Source organism: Tachypleus tridentatus, chromosome 12 (genome assembly GCF_004210375.1).
Source record: "Tachypleus tridentatus isolate NWPU-2018 chromosome 12, ASM421037v1, whole genome shotgun sequence".
Lineage (NCBI taxonomy): Eukaryota > Metazoa > Arthropoda > Merostomata > Xiphosura > Limulidae > Tachypleus > Tachypleus tridentatus.
The window spans coordinates 110,232,437-110,254,135 of NC_134836.1; the positions used below are offsets into that span (position 1 = coordinate 110,232,437).

Below are 21,699 nucleotides of genomic sequence, written 5' to 3' on the forward strand. Positions count from 1 at the left end.
GTGAAGTTACAGCCAAGGAGAGGTTTGGCGTAAAGTTAACGTCGGTAGATATGATAGGCCTAAAGTTTAATATCTTTTAAGAGTAAGATAACTAGTAGAAAAGGAAATAAAACGAATAATTTATCCTAGTTAAATTAGCCTGAGTACAATTTAACAAAAGAAACAAAGGGTATTCTGGAGAAGGAAGACCAAACGATTACTAGAAGAGTAGTACACGAGTGCGGTAAGTTGCGAATAAAATAAAATTCGTGGCAAGTATTTCGATTTAACACTTTGCATCTCTTGAGATGCAAAGCAGTCGAGGAAGTTTAGAAGAGACCTCTTCACTCCACACGCAAAGTTAGATTTAGCTGGACTGATGATTAATCTAAACTAACGTGGCAGGGGTTCAGTTTAGAGAGAGAGAAATCAGAAGAGTTCTCTCCCCAACTGGGGTGTTCAGGAACTTTGTAGTTCCTCTTCGTCCCCTTTACATGAGAAATGTTTTAAGATATCCGTGGAATTTTTACTTTATTTTTAACATTTCAAAAAAAAATGTAGTGGTGTATTTGTGAGTGAGAGGAAGGACGGGAGAACTGGACGAAAGCAGCGAAAGTGAAGTGAGCCAGACCTTGGCTCGAGGATGGAGTACACTGGCGGCTGGCGAATTGGTTTTTAAAATTTACTGTAATTGATTAGATACCCTTGACTGGGAAAACGGCCCTTTTCAGAATGAGGCTGGGACCTACAGGTCCGATGCCAGAGATTTTGCTGTGGGGGGAAACGGGAGTGCCCCGAGAAAACCCACTTTCACGGCCTGGGCGCCGAATAATCTACCCAGACCGTTCCCGGAAGTAGCTGGGAAAGAAAGAAAGAAAAAAGAAAAAAAACAACTGATGAACTACGTTGATGGTGTACGTGGAAACTGTTAGCTGCAGTCTTGTAGATCGGGTGGTAAGTTCATCATGAACTTGTTTCCACACTTGAAGCCCATTGGTGCAACTGAGAAACGTGGTCTTGGTGGTGGAACTACTGGCTGTTCTTCGGTGAGTTTTTCTTCGCTGGTCTGTGATGCTTTGTTTCTTCTCGAGATTTTGGTTTGAGTTTTCTGCGTGGAGGTAGATTGTTTTTCAGTTTGTGCTGTCGCGTCGATGGTTATCTTCGTAATGGTTTGAGTGATGATTAATAGCTATACCTAGAAAATTTAAAGTTAACGAGATTATGCAGTCAACTGGTGGTGAAGGTCCATTGATGTTTCGCGAGAGGTTAAATATTGACTCCATTAAAAACAACACGAGGGGAGGGATTTGTAAATCCTAACACCCGGTTATTTAGCTGTGTAAGGAAAACGGAAGTACCCCGAGCAAAACCCATTTTTCACGAACCAGATGCCGAAAAATATATCTGGTTAGTGCCTGAGCTGTAAACAAAAATGATAATTACACAAGATAATCATAACTAAATTGAGATAAAAGACATTAGCAAATATGGTTGAGTGTATTAAAGGGTGAAATGTGTTTTTGCCAAGGTAGCTGATAAATTGATAAACTGGGCTGTAAGTGAGTTGTGGTTTACTGCTTTTTTATAAAATTTAGTGGCTAGTTGAAGTAAACGTGTTTTAACAGATGGTGTGTCGTATATTTTTTTCAAGGTAGTAATAAGGAGTGTAGCATGGTATAAGGAAGGCAGTCCTGATAGCCGTGTATTGTAATTCTTGTAATTTTTTGGTCAGAGAGTCGGGCATGGTACAGAGTAACATGCAACCGTATTCGACTAGCGGTCTAATGTACACTGTATGTGAACATAATAGTTTGAGGGGTACATCCTTTGTTTATTCCGCTAATCCTTCGAAGGAAGGAGATGCGTTAACTGATACGTGATGCAATTATATTAATATGGGTTGACCAGGTAAGTTTAGAATTAAAATGGACACCTAGAGATTTAACAAATTTTTGAGAGGGGGTTACAATATCAAGGATTTTAATTTGTATCTTGGGCATTCTTTTCTTTTCTTTTTAAATCATCTATACAATAAAATGGCTTGATATTTGTGAGGGTTGAATGCTACCCACCCTTTGTCACACCATTGCGTGATGGAGTTGATGGTAGTCTGAACACGATAAGCTGCTGTAACCGGGTTAGTAGACGTACTCCAAACAGCTGTGTCATCGGCGTATTGTGAGGTATGAATTTGAGTTATGGCAGAGAAAGGAATGTCTTTCACAAAGAAAATGTATAGCAAAGGGCTGAGCACGGAGCCTTGGGAGACTCCCACCAATAAGGGGAACGAGTGAGAGAGTTTATTGTTATCTTTAACTCTGGCGAAACGGTTATTTAAAAAGGTAGCTATCCAACGGATAAAGGTATACGGAATGTTCATGGAGAATAGCTTATAGAGGAGAGCGTTATGCCACACCGAATCAAAAGCTTGCTTGACATCAAAGAATACGCCCACGGCTACCTGGTTCCGGTTAAAAGCTTGAAATAGAGATGCGGAAAGTCTAACTAGGTGGTCAGCAGTTTGACGTTTTTGCCAAGAGGCATTCTGAATATTTGATAGTATATTATTAGTCTCAGCGAAGAAAATAAGTCTATTAGTAACAATTTTCTCCAGTAAATTGCCTTGGGTGTTAATAAGGCTAATAGGTCTGTAATTAGAAGGATCAGAAAAGTTAGTTGAAGACTTTGGGATGACCGTTTTTGTGGCTGTTTTCCAACAATTAGGATAGTTGCCATGCAAAAATGTGTAATCGTAAATAGAAAATAAATGAGTTAGAAAGTTTAAGGGTAGATGTTTAATGGCACGGTTATTTATGCCATCTTCTCTGGGAGCGCTGTTGATTTTGAGTCGTTTAATGGACATTTTTAGTTCGGCTAACGTGAGCGGTTTGGTAATATAGGAGTTATGGATGGGAAAGTCTAAACTAAAGTTGGGATTTAATACTTCGTGATGTTGGGATATGAGATTATTTATTTTGAGGAAATAAGTGGTGTCAAAAGTGAGAATGTTAGGTGTAGTGAAGGATTTCTAGAGGACTTCGGCGAAAATGGTGCATTTATCTTTGTCAGTAGAGGCCGTTTGGTTGTTATATACCAAATTATAAGAGTTAAGGTTTCGTGATGTTTTACAAACAAATTTAAGTTTCTTGCAGAATTCATTAGGGTGGTTGCAAGAATTGTCTATTGAGGCGCAGAAGTTTTCCCATTTAATTAGTTGTTGTTATTTTATTCGTCGTTTAATGGTATTATTTGATTGATTGTTTAATGTTTTAAGATGTTGGTGGCGTGTAGAGATAAAAAGTCTGCGTAAGCGGCGTCTTTCGTAATATGACTATGGATTTCAGGAGTTAAAGTCCAATGGTTTAATGGCAGAGTGCGGGCCTCAGTAGGAGTGATAGAATAGAATACATCAGTGCTACATTTAGTGAATTTAAGTACAAGATCGTCTCGGTCTTGGGAACCAGAGATAAAGGGAGGAACATAGAAGGGAATGTTAGATAGAATAGAGTTGAAAACATCCCAGTTGGCATTAAAAAAGTTAAGGGTAGGGGATGTGGGAGGGGGAGAGCGAATAGAATTATCAAAAAGACAAAAGGAAACAGGAAGGTGATCACTCCCAATGTGATCGTCAACTTGAAAATCAAAAGTATAAGACAGAAGGTTAGAAGTAACTATAGCCGGATCAAGCATGTCCTGGAATTCCTTTGGTTAGTCTTTGAGGTTTGTTGTGCTTCAGTCCTGTTGACATTTGAGCTCTGTGATTTCAGGGCTTCTGGACATCGACATTCTGTGCCTGGATGGGCTTGGTATTTGTCGCAGGAAGGCTGGAGAAATCAATAGAAGGTCCAGCCGTGAGTGCTGGTTTACTAAGCTTCAACTTTTTCAGTTCTAATACTTGTTGATATTTGGAGCAGCCATGGTAGGATGCAGCGTGATTAGCATTACAGTCGCTGCAAGTGGTTTCCAGACGGGGCTTTTGGGGAGTTACTTACGTGATGAAGACCTCCACAACGAACACACAGTTGAGAAGGTTTGCAAGCGGTACGAATGTGACCAAAACGTTGACAGTTGTAACACTGGAGGACAGCATTCACTGACGAAATTTTAGCTGTCTTGACAGGGTATTTAGCAAACCAGCGAGTTATACCGTTGGCAACGAGGCTATTGGCTATAACTTGATCTTCGAGGGCAAGTTTCAAAAGAGGGGCAGGGATGCTCGGTCTTGAAAAGTTTAATCCTTTCTACACTGAGTGAATTAATATTGATGGCAACAAATTCAAGTTTGATTTCATCTGTGAAAATGTCTAAAGCAGGGGTGTGCAACAGGCGGCCCGCGGGCCACAACCCGGCCCGCCAAGCCATTTAGTGTGGCCCTAGTTGTTGTAATCTAACCATGTGGCCTGATCTGTAATCCAACGCAAATGGAATATTTTTAAAAGCATCGATCCTACGGGATTCCCAGGCTTCGACTCGACAAACTTCTAAAATTATCTTTGCTAGAGAGGAGCAGGCCGAATTCGATTGGTCGGCCTCCTTAGGGCATGAATAGGTGACGTGCACTAGCACTATTGTCTACGACTCAACGTCATGTCCTGAACCTCGCCTTCGCCCGCTGGCGACAATTTTCCCTAACCTCTGCTGTCCGTCATTCATTATTGGTGAAAATTTTATTACCTTTTACAGTTACTACAAGAGATTGAAGGTAAATTGATTATTATTTAGCATATTGTTGTGACTTTACTGAATTTATTAAAATTTTTGCTTTCAGATGCATCTGATTCTATGTACAGTGTGACCTCGTTATTCGCGGGGTTACGTTCTTTACCCTCCCGCGAATAGCGAAAACCGCGAATATTGGACGCAGTTTTAAAACGTATATGTATGCGATTATATACTATATGAAATGCTTCCCAAACACTAATGATACTTATACTCATTGATGCAGTAATAATGTAGCAATATTGCATACTGTTATGTATTTCACTAAATTGTACCGTGCGTTACCGGGCTGTGCTTTGCCGTTTGCGTTGTTGGGGAAGCTGAGGCAGTCAGCCAATAGCAGTCCAATCTTGTTTGGTGAAGACGACAATTGAAAAAACGGCTTGATTGAGTAAATACAACAGAAATCTCCTCGAAAAGCCCTTTCAGTCTCTGTGACCTACAAAAACGCAGTTCGCGCATAACCCGCGAATATGCGGGGCCGCGAATGGCGAACCGCGAATAGGCGAGGTCACACTGTATTTTGCTATTCTCAATTAATTTAAGTACCGGAAGGCTATGATCGGGATGCCAATTTAGAAACATGTGTTTCTGTCCATAAGAGGTTCCATGTGTAAATAAATTCTATGTTTTTTTCTACTTTGCTATTTTCGTGAGAATAATTTTTGTTTTGATTTCAGGGCTAGTAAAATGTCAGCAGTTAAGAAACGAAAAATTGATGATGAGGGAAGGTTATTCAACAGTGAATGGTGCACAAAATATCTTGTTGTCCCACATAATCAAGGTGTTGTCTGCCTCGTCTGTCAAACTACAATTGCAGTCATGAAAGAGTACAATATTAAGCGACATTACGCAACTAAGCACTCCTCCCAGTTTGATGAAATTGTTGGTCAGGCACGAAAGGACAAAATTGAACATTTAAAAACATCCATTGAAAAGCAACAAGGTGTTTTTACCACTTTCAAGAAAAATTCAGAACTGGTGACAAAACTGAGTTTTAAGCTTTGTGAATGTATGGCAGAAAAGGGAAAGCCTTTCAGTGATGGAGAATTTATTAAAAATTGTTTAACAATATTCACAGAATATGCATGTCCAGAGAAAAAATATTTAGTGGAGCAAACTAGCCTTTCCCGCTTTACTGTCTCACGCAGGACAAAAGATCTTTCAGAGGACATCAAAGAAACTTTGAAAGAGAGATTGAATTCGTGTGAAGCTTTCAGTCTGGCTTTGGATGAAAGCACTGATATCAATGACACATCCCAACTTGTCATTTTCATCAGAGCTGTTACTGCAGGCTTTGATGTTTTCGAAGAGTTATTAGATGTGGCAAGCCTTTCCTCCACAACCACAGGACATGATATTTGTGAACAAGTGCTTAAGGTTGTAGAAAAGTTTGAACTGAATCCTTATAAATTATGTGGTGTTACAACAGATGGTGCTCCTTCCATGACAGGTAGAACAAATGGATTCACCAAGAAATTTCTAACTGCAATTGGAGCACAAGACGTAGTTGTAAGCCATTGCATTATTCACCAAGAGAGCTTGTGCACCAAAGTTCTGGATTTTGCAGAAGTCATGAAAAATGTCGTCCAATGCGTAAATTATATTCGAACACGAGGATTAAATCATCGACAATTTAAAACTTTTTTAGATGAGCTGGACAGTGAGTATTCAGATGTTTTGTACTTCTCTGCTGTACGTTGGCTTAGTAGAGCTGCTACTTTGAAGAGATTCTGGAATCTGCGAGAGGAGATTAAGTTCTTCATGGAGAGCAAACGTCAGAATGTGGACTTCTTGAGCAATGAGAACTGGCTGAATGACTTAGCATTTCTCACAGACATTACACAGCATCTGTCTGATTTAAACTTAAAACTACAAGGGAAAAGTCAACTTGTGAATAAGTTGTTTGAGCATATTTGTGCTTTTGAGAAGAAATTGGAACTTTTCCAGGTTCAGTTGAGAAAAGCCATATTGACCCATTTTACATGTCTTGCAACCAGGAAACTGGAATTTCCTAATCTGGATTGCGCCAAATATGGAACCAGTGTACAAAAGCTGCGTGATGAGTTTGCAAACAGATTTCCAGATTTCAGACAAACTGAAATTAGATTGAAATTGTTCGCTCAACCTTTTGATTTGGCAGTGGAAGACAGTCCTGATGATTGCCAAATGGAACTCATTGAACTGCAGGCTGACATGGACACTAAAAGGAAATTCTCTGAAAACAGTTTGCTAGACTTTTTACAAACTCTGTGTACGTGAAAAGTTTCCCAATTTGTCCCGTCATGCACAAAGAATTGCCTCCCTTTTTGGTAGCACCTACTGCTGTGAGCAATTTTTCTCCAAAATGAAGCTCATCAAAACCAAATGTAGAAGTCAGCTGACTGATGAACATTTGACCAGTCAGTTAAGAGTGGCAACCACTTCTGTCAAAGCTGATATTGACAAGCTCTGCAAGGACTCTAAATTTCAAGTGTCGCACTAAAATGATCACTCATGCAAAAATATAAAATATTATTGCTTGCATTTTGAGAATTATTTTTAATTTATTGTGCATGTACACGAATAAGCTTGTTTTTTTAAGTGGCCCCGCTTGATTGATGAAGTTGGTTATATGGCCCACCGACGAAAAATGTTGCACACCCCTGGTCTAAAGGGATGCCACGTACAACCTCGTAAAACTTATTTTGAGGTTCACCAGGAACGTGCGTCGAGATTTTGGATTCTTTGAATGGGAATCCGGGCCATGGAGATAATAATTTGGCGTAGTGTCTCGGATGAGAACACTTTATGACTATACCCTCCTTCGGGAGTCTTCCTATTTCCGTGAATTAAATGTCTGGAAAGGTTTTTAATATCTTTTGAGCAACGTCGCGCTGGCGGTAAGAAGCTAGAAAACCTTCAATGATGATAGCAGGGGGAGTTTTAGGATTGGCAGACCTGACTGGGGACTTGTTTGTTGGCGACTGGACGGGTTGACGAGTAGGTGAAGACTCACAGACTTCTGGTGGTACACTCTTGCTAGAAGTGGAGGGGGCTAAGGCTGGACGACGAGGCGATGAAGAAGTGGCCTTGCGCTTGTTAGAGTCTACAGGGACGGGATCGTCCGTGGAAGATAACGAATTTAGACTACGGTCTGCAGAGTCAACAGATTTGTTGAGAGATTTCCTAGCAGCCCGGCGGCGTATACGCAGTCTTTGTATCGCTGAAAACGCTGAAACAGCTACATCGTCTGTCTGGAGACGTTTTTTCTGCTTCGTAGCTTTAGTCAAAGTCCTAATAAGGACTGTTTATCAAGAGTCAAAACAAAGCAAAAATCACACTATATCTAGGGAGCTAAAGAAGAGACGTCTACTCAGCTTTAGTGATCGACGAGAAACCAAAACGAAAGAAAAAACAAAACAAAAAAAAAGTTGCGCATTTATATGCAGATTCTTATGTAGTGAAAATATGGAAAAATTGTTCGACATGGGAATCACATAATGTTTATGATATTCATATGATCAATATAAAGAACTTATTCTGTATACGTTAAACTAGTTTTCAAAGTATATATTATTTTGTAAACAGGTGGAGTGCATGCTGTTTATATATCACCAAGAAGTTGTAGGTACCTACTCAAGAAGAATGCTACACTCAACAACCGCAGTACATAAATATGTATTTATTCTACAGGGTGGCCCGTAAGTCCCTACCCATCCATATGTTATTATGTTATATTCAATTACGCATGTATTATAAATTTGTTTTTTGTTCAGAGAAATATGGCAATGTAAGTCCATTTACACTTGAAGAGCTTATTGTGACAAGTACATTGACTATCTATATTAGCTCTCCTTAACAGTATTTCACTGTGTGTAATGTATATTTCATAAAGGATATATAAAACCAGACACAAAATTGTATCAAATTATTATTTAAATGTACAACAAAACAAGTACTACTTGGAGGAAGTTCACTGTATATTTTTGACCAAAGTGAAGTCGCTTGTTTTAGAAACTTTACCCCTATAAAAAATTTATAACAGTTTTATTTTTTAAATAATTTCATTTCGTTGTCTGATACGGTATTTATTAAATTTAACGTTTTACTATAAGTTACCCACTTATGATTTCTAAGGAACTGAAATAGGAAATCTACGCACTATTCCTTTTTATCTCGTATTTTTCGAACAGATTTAGATATTTTTAAATTATTAACAATTATCATTTAACTACTGACAGATCAACCACGTTGTTTTCTAACTGGTCATTTGTACCGAGCTCAGGTTTTAATGTACATTTATCTTACATTCTACAGTGGCCTGACATGGCCAGGTGGTTAAGGCACTACGCTCGTTATCCGAGGGTCACGGGTTCGAAAACCCATCACACCACATATACTCGCCCTTTCAGCCATGGGGTCATTATAATGTGACAGTCAATCCCACGATTCGTTGGTAGAAGAGTAGCCTAAGAGATAACATTGGATGGTGATGACTACCTGACTTCTGTAATCTTATACTGGTAAATTAGGGACAGCTAGCGCAGGTAGCCGTGGAGTAACTTTGTGGGAAATTCGAAAGAAATCAAACATTCTACAGTAGCTACCCCAAGATGTACTGGACTGAGTTTGAACACAATAGTGATGGAACATTCTTGCGTGATATTTATATCGTAAAAAAACTAAGGATGTTTAAATTTGCTCCATAGGAAACGGCAAGATCCTCAACACATCACATTTTCGATCGACATCAATGCTACTTTAAATTATAAATTTCCATAAACCATAATTAAATGGTATTGCATCGTATCAAAAACGTTGTCGTTAGAAATTGAATATTTCTAATACTCTTTAATGTATTACACAGTTTTTACCGGTGTTCTGTGTTGTCAGGTGCACCCGATGTGTTAGTTTTTGTTTTCATTATTTTCGAATTGAAAGTGACAATAGAACAGGTTTTCTTTTTACCAAAACAAAATAACTTACAGCCATATGATTAAAGAATAAAGGTCAAAACATTACTTAGATGTAAAAGTTTTATTCCATCTTGTATTACTTCTTGAAAATATACAACCCGCTTGTCCTGAAATTACGAACTTAATTACAAATCAGTATCAATGCATAAATGAACAAAGAACCAACCTTTTAAACTTCGTGTTTACTTTTATTCTTTAGCTCAAACACATAGAACGCGTAGGAATTATATTTTATGTAAGATTATGGAATACAGATAATACTGTTCCGTTCATTTAGCCCCCTAGTGGAACAGTGGTATGCATAACGATTCACAATGCTACAAATCAGGTTTCGATACCTATGGTGGATAGAACGCAGATAACGCATCGTGAACAATCTAATCATCTGGCAGAAAATTCTATCCTGTTAAATAAAACGTAGTAACTTCTTTGGTTGGATATAAGTTTGATGTCTGCGTTTGAAAAGTATATATCACAATGCTACAACTAGAATTTTAAAGTGTTTACGCGATCGTTAGCAAGTTATTTTCATGTCGTAATGAAGGCAAATAAGTGACTTCATGAATTTGGTGAGGAATAATACAATATCTTATGTGAAAAATAATCGTTCTGAAAATATATAAGTTGTTAACAAATAATTAAACTATACACTATTTCGAATTTATGTAAAGATTGAATTTACTTTCAAAGCACTTTAGCCAATTTTAAGCAATAGAAAAGTTGTTGCAAGAGGTTCAAAAGATTTAATATCTGAATTTCAAGGCAAGTTTGTTAGGGCACTAATTTGGAATATGTGGGTCGCGAGTTCGAATATCCGTACTATCAGATATGGTTGTTCCTTGCAGCTATGGAGTATTATAATGTAAAGATAAAGATCACTCCTTGCGAGCACGTTTGATGTGACTGAGATTCAAACTCGCGAGCCTCAGATTACGACTCGAGTGTCTTAACCACCTGGCCATACTGGGCCTGAAAGAGTTGGATTTTCCACAGACATAACTACTTTGGGCTGTAGCTATACAGAGAAATGAGCATCACAAATGATGATTGATATATGTCACGTAGAAAACTACGAATATAAATATTATTACCGCTGACAGTAGCGGCGCCAGTATATTTTCGTTTTGGAGCTGAAGGGGGAATGAGGTAAACTATGGAGGGGCTTCCCAAAATGCCATCAATATGAAGTATAGATGGTAAATTATAATAATGTAAATACCAAGGTACATTTCAGAAAGATGTGCTATTTAGAACTGCGTTTTCAATGCAGTTTTCATTGGAAACTCATACACTGGTTAATAATTCATTATTCCAAATTAGAAATAATCTGTTTATAAAAATATGCATATATGTAAAAGAGGAACCTCACCTAAGTTCCACCCAAGGTAATACATAATAATAAAGAAAATCAAGATTAGCTTAGATTGAACATTTAATATACCATTAAGAGGAAAGCTACAAGTCAAAAGAAATATAACATAAAGACACAGTTTACATAGCAGAAACGAATTATTCCATGTGAAGTTAATACATTCTGAGAAAAAGTAAGGTCACTATCAGGCTAACTATCTTTCATTATGTTATGTTTATAATCAATATTACTTCAAAACAATGCACCTGTTCTGGTGATTGGCAGCAAATGTGTCTATAACAGAATCAATATCGAGTTATTTTGCCCTCCTGGAGATTACTGATATGACAGCAAGGTTGCTGGTGCAGTTGTTACCACTGCTGTTGCGCGAGAATGTCTTGAGAAGCTTCTGATATAAGAAATTTCTCTTACAGGCGATACACTTATACATGCATGCTATGTTTTACTTTTCAATAAAAGATAAATGAAATTAATTGGTAAATACCTGTGAAACCTTTAGTTTATCAAGTAAAATCCCTGATGATCTGTTGTAACGTAAAATCAACGTGGTTGTCTAATCTTTGTCAAAGCTCAAGATAGAATGGCATTACACATGGAGCGGCAATACAGCGCATGAGTTTCAGTGCATTCAGTACGTTGCTATGTGATGCATGACACATACTTCCATCTTAATGAAGACGTTGAGTTCTTCAGATCTATGTCTCTTTGTTGTTGATTGTTAAGCAACAACGACTATTGTGTTTTCCATATTTTATGAATATATGTAGGTAACAATATTTTGGGATGGCTTATTTGGGGGGCTGAAGCGCCCACAAGTCCCACCTGACGCCGCCACTGACCGCTGATAGAAAACTTTGCTATTTCTAATAGTGACAATAAACACCAGTATCAACAAAGAAACATTTTAACATAGCTGATAAATTATACTACATATTTGTCATGTAAAAAAAACAGTATCAATTATCACACGAGATAATTTGAAGCTAAATTCATAATTTGAATGAGAAAAATACTGTAGCGTGGTCATAATGTATGTCAGATGCCCTTTCCACATATTTGTGTATAAAACACAATAATGTCGACAATTTTTCACTTCTTTAATATATATATATGATATAACAGAAAAATATCTGAAGAGAAAACCTTTTCATATTTATCATACCTAATTATCAGGTATTTATGGGGCCGTAGTTCATACAGTATATGTATGTTATCTAAGTGATACATTTCAACAATACGAGAACATTTAATTCTTTCAACATAATACATTTAAGACAAGTGAAATACAGGTACAAAAGTTCGTTTTATCATATTGGCTATTACACTTATATCCAGAAATTAAAATAATTGACTTTATTTCATCAAAGTATCATACACATAGTTTAGCCCGAGTCGCGCTAAGCATGCTCGCCCTCCCAGCCGTGGGGGGCGTATAATGTGACGGTCAATCCCACTATTCGTTGGTAAAAGAGTAGCCCAAGAGTTGGCGGTGGGTGGTGATGACTAGCTGCATTCCCTCTAGTCTTACACTGCTAAATTAGGGACGGCTAGCACAGATAGCCCTCGAGTAGCTTTGTGCGAAATTCCAAAACAAAATAATAGATTTTGTATAAAACAGTAAATAACTTTTAAGATGCATAATTAATTAAAGATACTGTTTGTTTGTTTGTTTTTTGGAATGTCGCACAAAGCTACTCGAGGGCTATCTGTGCTAGCCGTCCCTAATTTAGCAGTGTAAGACTAGAGGGAAGGCAGCTAGTCATCACCACCCGCCGCCAACTCTTGGGCTACTCTTTTACCAACGAATAGTGGGATTGACCGTCACATTATACACCCCCACGGCTGGGAGGGCGAGCATGTTTAGCGCGACGCGGGCGCGAACCCGCGACCCTCGGATTACGAATCGCACGCCTTACGCGCTTGGCCATGCCAGGCCATCTATTATTTGAATGAGCATGTTAGCCGATTGTTATTGTTTGTTTGTTGTTTTTTTCCAAGTACATAATTTAGCTAAGGTTCCAATATTTCCTGATGATTTGGAGATCGAATTACAGTTTTATACTGTATAGATCAAATCAATTCATTTTGTTTGTTTGACCTTGCGCAAGGCCTCTCATGTTAATTTATTTTAATCCTGCCCAAAATAATTTCAATTTAAAAGTACACTAATAGATCCTTTGATGAGTACAAAAATTCCATCGGGTATAGGCGTGTCCCATGCTTGATATTGCTTGCGCACAAAAATGTAGCCAATAAAAAAATGTGGGGAGAATGTCTCAAATATTAATTTACACTAATTCAAGTGCTGCGGCTATTAATAATACTTTATTGTATTTTAATTCAATTTGATGTGTATTAAAAGTTTCGAGTACATTACTTTAAATCTATATTTTAAGAAGCATCTACAAATTACATGTTTGAAAGAGTTATTTTTTTGGTGCATTAAAGTAAAACATAAATTAAATGTAACACTGAGCCATTATATAACAATTAAAGTTTTTTACCGAAAGTTATATCACAATGAAAACCATGGCAATGGTACTGTAAATATAAACAAAATGTTTAAGACCTCAAAAGTTCCTATGTATGAAAATAAGGTTAATTAGATAAATTATATACGTAAAGAACATTAAAATTAAAATAATTAAACAAGAGTTAACATATGGTAGAAAAACAACAGGAAAAGAGAAACTGCAATAGAGAAAATACCAAATAATATTGGAATGATATAATTGTGAATTGGAGAATTAAAACCTTAGATAAGTAAAAATATTAAGAGTGTTACTGTATTCTTATGAAGCTAATTGTCTCAAAGACCAGTTTCATAAATTATTTCATTGGATGTATTTGCAATTTCTGTATAACTGTATAATGTTGTGGGTGAATTTCGTGTCTCACAATTAGCATATGATAAAAGTTGTGGAGAAATAAATCTTCAAAAATTTCCTTCACAAATGGCTATTTCAAAACTACACAAACAGAACTGATAAAGATATGTTATGGAGGATGGTCTTTTTTATGTCATACCCATGTGTATGACTGCCGCGGGGAGGGAAACAATTGATGGAATGCAGTAGTGATAGTACAGTGGGAAAACAAAACGTAATTGTATTACTATTATTATTAGATAATTTATATCAGGAAAAACATGATTTATACGAGATATTTAAATCCCTTAAGAGAAAACGAGTAAGTCTACAATGAGTCATGAAATAAAAACTGGAAATAAGTTGTAGTAGAGCGATATACATTTCCGTTAATAATAGGTGTATGAAAATTAGAAGTTAGGACTGTCGTTTGTCTTTGGCGAAAATTTGACGAACGTGTTATTTGAAGTTGTAATTTAGCTTTTTATGTGTAAAGAGTGATATATTGATAAACTGTAAGAGTTTTTGTTCCATATTATTTCAAATTTATATTTGTTCAACTGTTACTTTAGTATCAGGATTTAAACTACATTAAAGTAAAAGTTTATTATGTTGATATTGGCTACATTTGACTGTAACTTCTGAGAACTGGAAGGTAAGTTTGAGTCCAGTATTGTAACACTAATAGGAATAAGAAATTTTGCATTAACTTTAATGTAATGAATAATAAGTGTTCATTCAGGCTCTAAATAGTATGAAAATCAGATAATATTGCAATACAATAGGAAGTACTGATGTACATGGAATTTGTAAAATACTTTTTATGTAATTTAACTAAATCATGAACATTGTAACTTTGTAGAAGATTTTTCAACAAAAAATGGTCGTTCTGAAATGTTAGCGTTCAATCATCCCACTACATACAAAACTTTATGACTTTTAGAAATAAAACATGTTAAGGTGTGAAACTTTTGTGTATGGTACATGTACATTGTAAGTTCTATGAAACATTATGAATGCTGTTGTGATTTGCATTTTTATATGTATTTCTTTTTTGACCTGTACTATCTTTAGTTTAATTTTTCAACAATATTTTATGTGTTGTTTTTTTAAACTACTGAAATTTAGACAAATTGTTAGTGTACAGTTTTGAACAAGCATAGCCATATGAAGGATTGTGTTTATAAGTTAATCATTAATGTGTGTTAAACAATCCTTTGAAACAAAAACATCAAACACATATTAATTGAAAAAAATTATGATATATAATGCTTATATTCATCATTCAACAGCTTTTCTTATAGTTGTTTACTTTCTTTTTCTCCATGTATATTTTAAGCTTGTTTTCATGTATAATGTGAGTGATTTTTGTTTGTGTGGTATAATGGGTTTTGTTAATGTATCAAGATTCTCTAATTTATTATAAAAATCAGGTTACAAAAAATGTCTAATTTTTCTTACTAACATATTTAAACTTAATATGTTAAGAAGCTCCTTATGTTGGGTTTATTATTTGTGTAATCATTCTGTAATAGAAATTATTATGAACTATGGAATGACAGAAATGATCAACAGTTCACATACTAAATGGTTTAAAGGCTTTTCAGTAGTTGTAGTACTGCCATGTTGTAGTGTAGTTTTTTATATGTGGTATATAGTAGAATAAAAACCTTAATTAAATATCAGAATGAACAATGTTTTACAATTTGATATTTGTATTTTGTTTATTGTGACATTTCACCAGCCTTACATGGTTCTTGAATATCATTTGATGATGCTAGGTAAACCTGATAAAATATTGTGAATAAAATAAGAGTTTTTACAAGATACAACTAATAACAATTTGTACAAAGAGTAAAAGCTACCTTCCAGTCATTACATACAAGTTTGAACTATGTGAAACTTTTTTTAAAAGTTGTCTTGGTCTGTTAATGACAAGGAGTTTCAAAACGTTTTTGTTAAATTATGTCACCATTTTGGTATAAACGTGTGAAACAGATGAAATTATTAATTTCATGTAAAATGTAACAAGATAATGATAATTTAGAGATGTGTAATTATTGAAAATTTTGTCACACTTTTTAAGGATGTAACATTTAAATCTTTATCTATTTCTCTGTTGTCTAGATACAAGTTTTGATGAGGATATAAAGTGAAGCTTCTGTATAATTGTGAAGTATTAAATATGAAGGTTGAACCATTTTCTGAAGAGGAACAGAATGTTTTGTTGAATATGAAATTGGAGAAAAATGAACATGAAACTTTCACAACAATGAATAGTAAGCAAATATACTTAGAATATAAATGTGTTCTTCATAACACAAATAGTGTCAAACTTACTTGTTTTAATTTAATGGAATTTCTAAATTTGTAATTATTGTTTAATAGTTTTTATGTGTGATATAATTTTATGTCCCAGAGATGTTTATCAATAAAATAGTTTCATTCTTGTGGTTATATTCATCCTTGATTAGATAAACTTGTATCTATTTACACTTTCCTAATGTTATTTCTAAAGTGTCATCCGTGAGTGGGGAAAAGCTGAGAACATTCAAGTGTTAACTGAGATGAAGGATTAACCCACTATGTACTGTTAGTAGAGTTCACATATGATTTTTTCAATGTAAGATTTTATTTATCTGTCATTTGTATTTTTTATATATTTGTAGTTTTAAGACAGGATTATACTGTCTCCTTTTATTGCTCTTTCAGTATAACTTAAGTTTTAAATGTTCTTGATAAAATGCAGTACAGGCATCATACTTATTCACAGTTTTACATTTATCCACTTTATACAAGATTTATTAGCTATAATTAACAAGAAGTCTGTATTGTTCGTGTTTCTAGCTACAGGAAAAACTAGTTACTTTGAAGAAAGATCTATACATACCAATTTGATGTTTGATATGATAAAAGAGGAGACAAAAGATATTTGTGATGGAGATGTAGAGGAAATTGAGGTAAGTTGTAAACTTTTACAGTTGTGTTCTTGAAGAGAATATACATTGCTATAATTTTGTCTTTCCTTCTTGAGACTAATTGGTTATTACATGGTTGCAGTTACAAGCTTAAGAAATTCACTACTGATTTGTTGCACTGTTATAAACAAACTATTAACAGCCCTTTTTGCAACAGTTCACAAGTTTCATTTTGAATTTTTCCACAGAAAATACTCTTAACTTTATAGTAATTATTCCATATAAAAGCTTAGATACTTCTGAGTATATATTTCTGTCATTCTGTGAGGCTGTGATGTTCCAACCTACATTTCTTGTATATTCCATCTAGTGTACTAGAGTGATGATTTATCAGTACCTTTCAAAAACAGTTCAGTTCCATAGAACTCTGCAGGTGAGCTTTGTTTCTGTTCAAGCAGAGATTCGTTTTAATTATACTGTGTATTGTTGTAAGGGCAGATGGATGATTCCTGCCATGAATTTTTCCATTTCTGAATTTTCTGTCATTAGGATATCACACATTTTCTTACCACTTCTGTGGTTCAACTTCTTGCAAATTTGTCTGTATAGTTCTAGTTTGTTGTGTAGTTTTCTGTTTTAACCCTGTTGTTGAACTTGGTGGATTCCAGTGATTGTTTATCTCATAGTGACCATCATAGTTTCCACTCTATAAGTTATATGTTTGGTGTATCTTCATAAAATATGGCATTGTTTTCTTAAATATTACAGGACAACAAGTAAAAATTTTTAATTCTTTTACATAAATATTTTTGATTCAGTAAGTATCTATATTCATGGAATCAGTGTGGACTGTTCTTAGTAAAGAGTGATTTTCATATTAAGTTTGAAAATACTTGTTCTTAAATAAATGTGAGTTTTAAATCAGAATATTGTATTTTATTTGTTATTTTCTCTACCTTAACTCTATAACAACTTTATCAATTTACGTCACATTATCACCATCATAAGAATATGTAAAATAAATTTAATTACGTTTTTTCATACTAGATTGACTGCATATTGAAACAGGAAAACTGTGTGTCCTAAATAGTTTATAGTTTGTAATTATCAATCTAATTCTGGTATTTTATTGATGCTTGAATTAATGTTAAATTAATAATTCCATCTTGCAAGTTTGATACACAGAGAGGATGTTCATCTCAAGTTACCATCTAGAATGGTGTAATTGTAGTTAATTTTAAAATATTAAGTAATGAACATACTTGTATAACAAGAAACATAATACTTATTTGTGTCTTGTTTTTTCTCTCAGTGAAATATAAGCTAACGTTTTTTGTTTTTTTATACTAATGGTACAATATTAAATTTTTATTTAACCCTTTCTCAACAAGTTGTAGTGTCACAGGCCATTTGTTGATCTTTAATGAAGTACTATTTTATGAATTTATGTCAATAAGTTTGGAGTCAAATTGTAGATAATAGTTCCAAGTTAATTTCTCAATTTAAAAGTAAATATTAGAACAACAACCTAAATAATGAGGTATGTTGAATGCAGCACTTATTTAAATTAGATGTTTGTGATATCAAGATACTAAGTTTATAGTTTCGTAGAAATGAGGGAGGAAAATTACCAATATTAACAAATTAGAATATAAAATAAAAACCTTGTATCTTTTTATTTGACTGAGATATGGCTTATTTATTGAATTAAAGACAGTGGCCACATTTACTTTAAAGTTTTTGAAACAATCCCTCATATTCACTTACTTCAATATATGATATGTGAAAAACCATTCGACAGCTTATAATGTCTTCTGAGGGGATTTTTAATCTGTGTAAAGGCTACCATATTATTTTGAACCAATATTTCAAGAAGGTACTTTGTTTCTTTAGTCTATTACTTATTAGTGTCTTGATGAAACTTTGTAGAATGGATGGCAACTACCTGTTTTGGAGATACAAGTGTAGAGGATAATGTTTCAAAAGTCTTCAGGTCCAAAGGTGAAAGACTTTCAAAGCATCATCCTCTACACTTGTGTCTCCACAACAGACAGTGGCTGTCCATTCTACAAAGTTTCATCATGAATACTCTGTCTAAACAGTCAATCAAAGAATTACTAGTCTTGTTTTTTTCTCTTAATGAAATCTAGGCTTACGTTTTTTATTCTGATGGTACAGACAGTGGTGGCGCCAGGATATTTTCATTGGGGGGGCTGAGATAAACTGTGAGGGGCTTTCCAAAATTCCATCAATATGAAGTATAGATGGTAAACTATAATAATGTAAATACCAAGGTACATTTCAGAAAGGTGTGCTATTTTGAACTGCGTTTTCAATACAGTTTTCATTGGAAACTCTTAATTTGATTAATAATTCATTATTCCAAATTAGAAATAATCTGTTTATGAAAATATGTGTATATGTAAAAGAGGAAGCTCACCTAAATTCCACCCAAGGTAATACATAATAATAAAGAAAATCAAGATTAGCTTAGATTGAAGATTTAATATACCATTAAGAGTAAAGCTACACAGGGAGCGGCAGTACAGCACATGAGTTTCAGTGCATTCAGTACGTTGCTATGGGAAGCATGACACATACTTCTGTCTTAATGAAGACAATGAGTTCTACAGATCTGTGTCTGTTTGATTGTTAATTGTTAAACAACAATGACAGTTGTGTTTTCCATATTTTATGAATATATGTAGGTAACAATATTGGGGGTGTGGGGACTGAGGGGGGCTCAAGCCTTCCCCCCTCCCATGCACTGCCACTGGGTACAGATATTGTAAATTTTTATTTAATCAAGTAATGCATCCCCCCTCCCATGCACTGCCACTGGGTACAGATATTGTAAATTTTTATTTCATCAAGTAATGCACCCAAGAACACAGTAAAATCATTCACAATGCAAACAATGTTCTGTAATTATTACAATCTTTCTGGGTTTCAAACTGAGTAATCAGAGTTCTTAATAATCGAGCCTAGTCTGTTAATGTGATTCCCTTTAAAAAATACTTAGAACTGAAGATGAATGTATAGAACGCAATGTCAAAAGGGCAGTGATGTACATTACGTGAATATCTAGAGTTCTGTGTCAAGTAGCCTCAGATTACATCATGTATAATTCTGTGAACACTAATCTTATTTATAGTGTGAATGTGTAGAATCCTGTATCATACCACTATGTGAGGTACATAATGCCTTTTAGTAAATTCTATTTTAAGTCAGCTATAATGATTCACATAATGCAAAAATGTGATTTTCTATAAGATCAGATGTATTGTTGATAATAATTTGAATGTGTAATGGTTTAGTAAATTTAGTGTTTAATTTAGTAAAGAGCCATCCACATGTATCAGTTTAAAATTCTTATTAAAAGTTGAATATATTATATTGATTTCTCGACGAGTCGGATCATAGACCATTTCTTTGCATATGTTGATTTGCATTCAAAATTCTATTGTCTTATTAGTTTATATCAAAAAGTTTGGAATCAAACTGTAAATTATAATTCCAACTGTAGTATTATATACAAGTTATTTTCTTAAGTTAAAAGTAAATATTAAAAGAACATACCTAAATCTATTTTTGAGTCACTTGGTATGTTGAATGCAGCACTCTTATAAATTAGATGTTTGTGATGTCAGGATACAAATTTTATAGTTTTGTGTAAATTAAGAACTAAAATTACCAATATTAAGAAGCTAGAAAGAATGTGACATCTTTCTATTTTGCTGAGATATGACTTATCTACTGAATCAATGACAGTTATAATGAATAACTGTATTCATTCACCTCTTTTTGTATTTGGAAAGAGTTGTTTAAATACACTAACTTTAATATATGACATGAATAACCAATGGAGTCATCTTATGCTGTCGAAAATCTAAAGACGTAACCTACTTTCTAGAAATATTGGTTGTGGTTTTAGTTTGTTTAAAGTTTCGTATTTTCTGAAACCTAAATACATCTTAGGCATTAAACTTAATAAATTCTAATGTTATCAGTATAGTTATATATAAAACTTACAAAAACTATGGTATCATATGTGAAATTTTGAAAGGCTTAGCAACCTGTGTTCAGCAGCAAATCAGTTCAAAGGCCATAACTAGAAGAGACAGTTGTTTGCTTTAGTTCTTTGTCTATTGTGCTATATTTTAAGAAAAATAAGTTTTTAATAATTTATTTCTAAACAGTAATAACATAGATACATATATAATGTTTAATAGTTGAAATGTGATTGTATATTACAAAATACTAGTCGACTAAAACACAGCCAAGACAGGGAAGATTCAAGGTCAGTTTTATATTATTTTGTAATATGAGTGTATTGCACGTTCACTTTGTCAGTGCAAGTTATGGTAGCTGGATATGACTGGAAGGTCAATTTAATAATAAAAAATTATGTATATATATATAGTTATGAGGCTTAAACTACTTAGGCTAAACATTTGTATTTTCTTAGCATAATATGTAGTCATTTCAACATGAAAAATGCATAATTTCTATTTCTTTCATAATTTTTTATGATAGTTACCATGTTGGTCAAGTGACAGATTCCACATATTTCAGGTATAGAAAATAATATAAAATATAAAGTCTAACTGACAACAAACATTTGAAATGTATTTGGGATGTTTCAGAAATTATGCAAATAATATTTCAGATTTTTGGTGTGAATAATAGTTTTTTAATCATAACATGAAATCACCTTCCACTCAAACTAGTAATAAAACAGTCTAGACATTTTCACAAACAAATAATTAGTTAAAATATTTCATTAAAAAATCTGTTATTTTTTGTTCAGAAAATTGTGATCTTTACTAATAGTTTACCAAATTTTGTAAAGATGCATATGTTTTATTAAAAGTAATATTGCAAAT

General features: G+C 34.3%; 1 protein-coding gene across 1 annotated transcript in view; it reads left to right on the forward strand.

The window, feature by feature from the left end:
* The window catches only part of LOC143235723 (uncharacterized), a gene marked incomplete at its 5' end in the record, with an annotated part of 40,213 nt that overhangs the window by 5,008 nt on the left and 13,506 nt on the right, over positions 1–21,699 (forward strand). The window contains 2 exons of the mRNA XM_076473931.1: positions 16,040–16,174; positions 16,743–16,855. Of these exons, the coding sequence (XP_076330046.1) occupies positions 16,040–16,174; positions 16,743–16,855 (248 nt within the window). The remainder of the gene's footprint in view (positions 1–16,039; positions 16,175–16,742; positions 16,856–21,699) is intronic.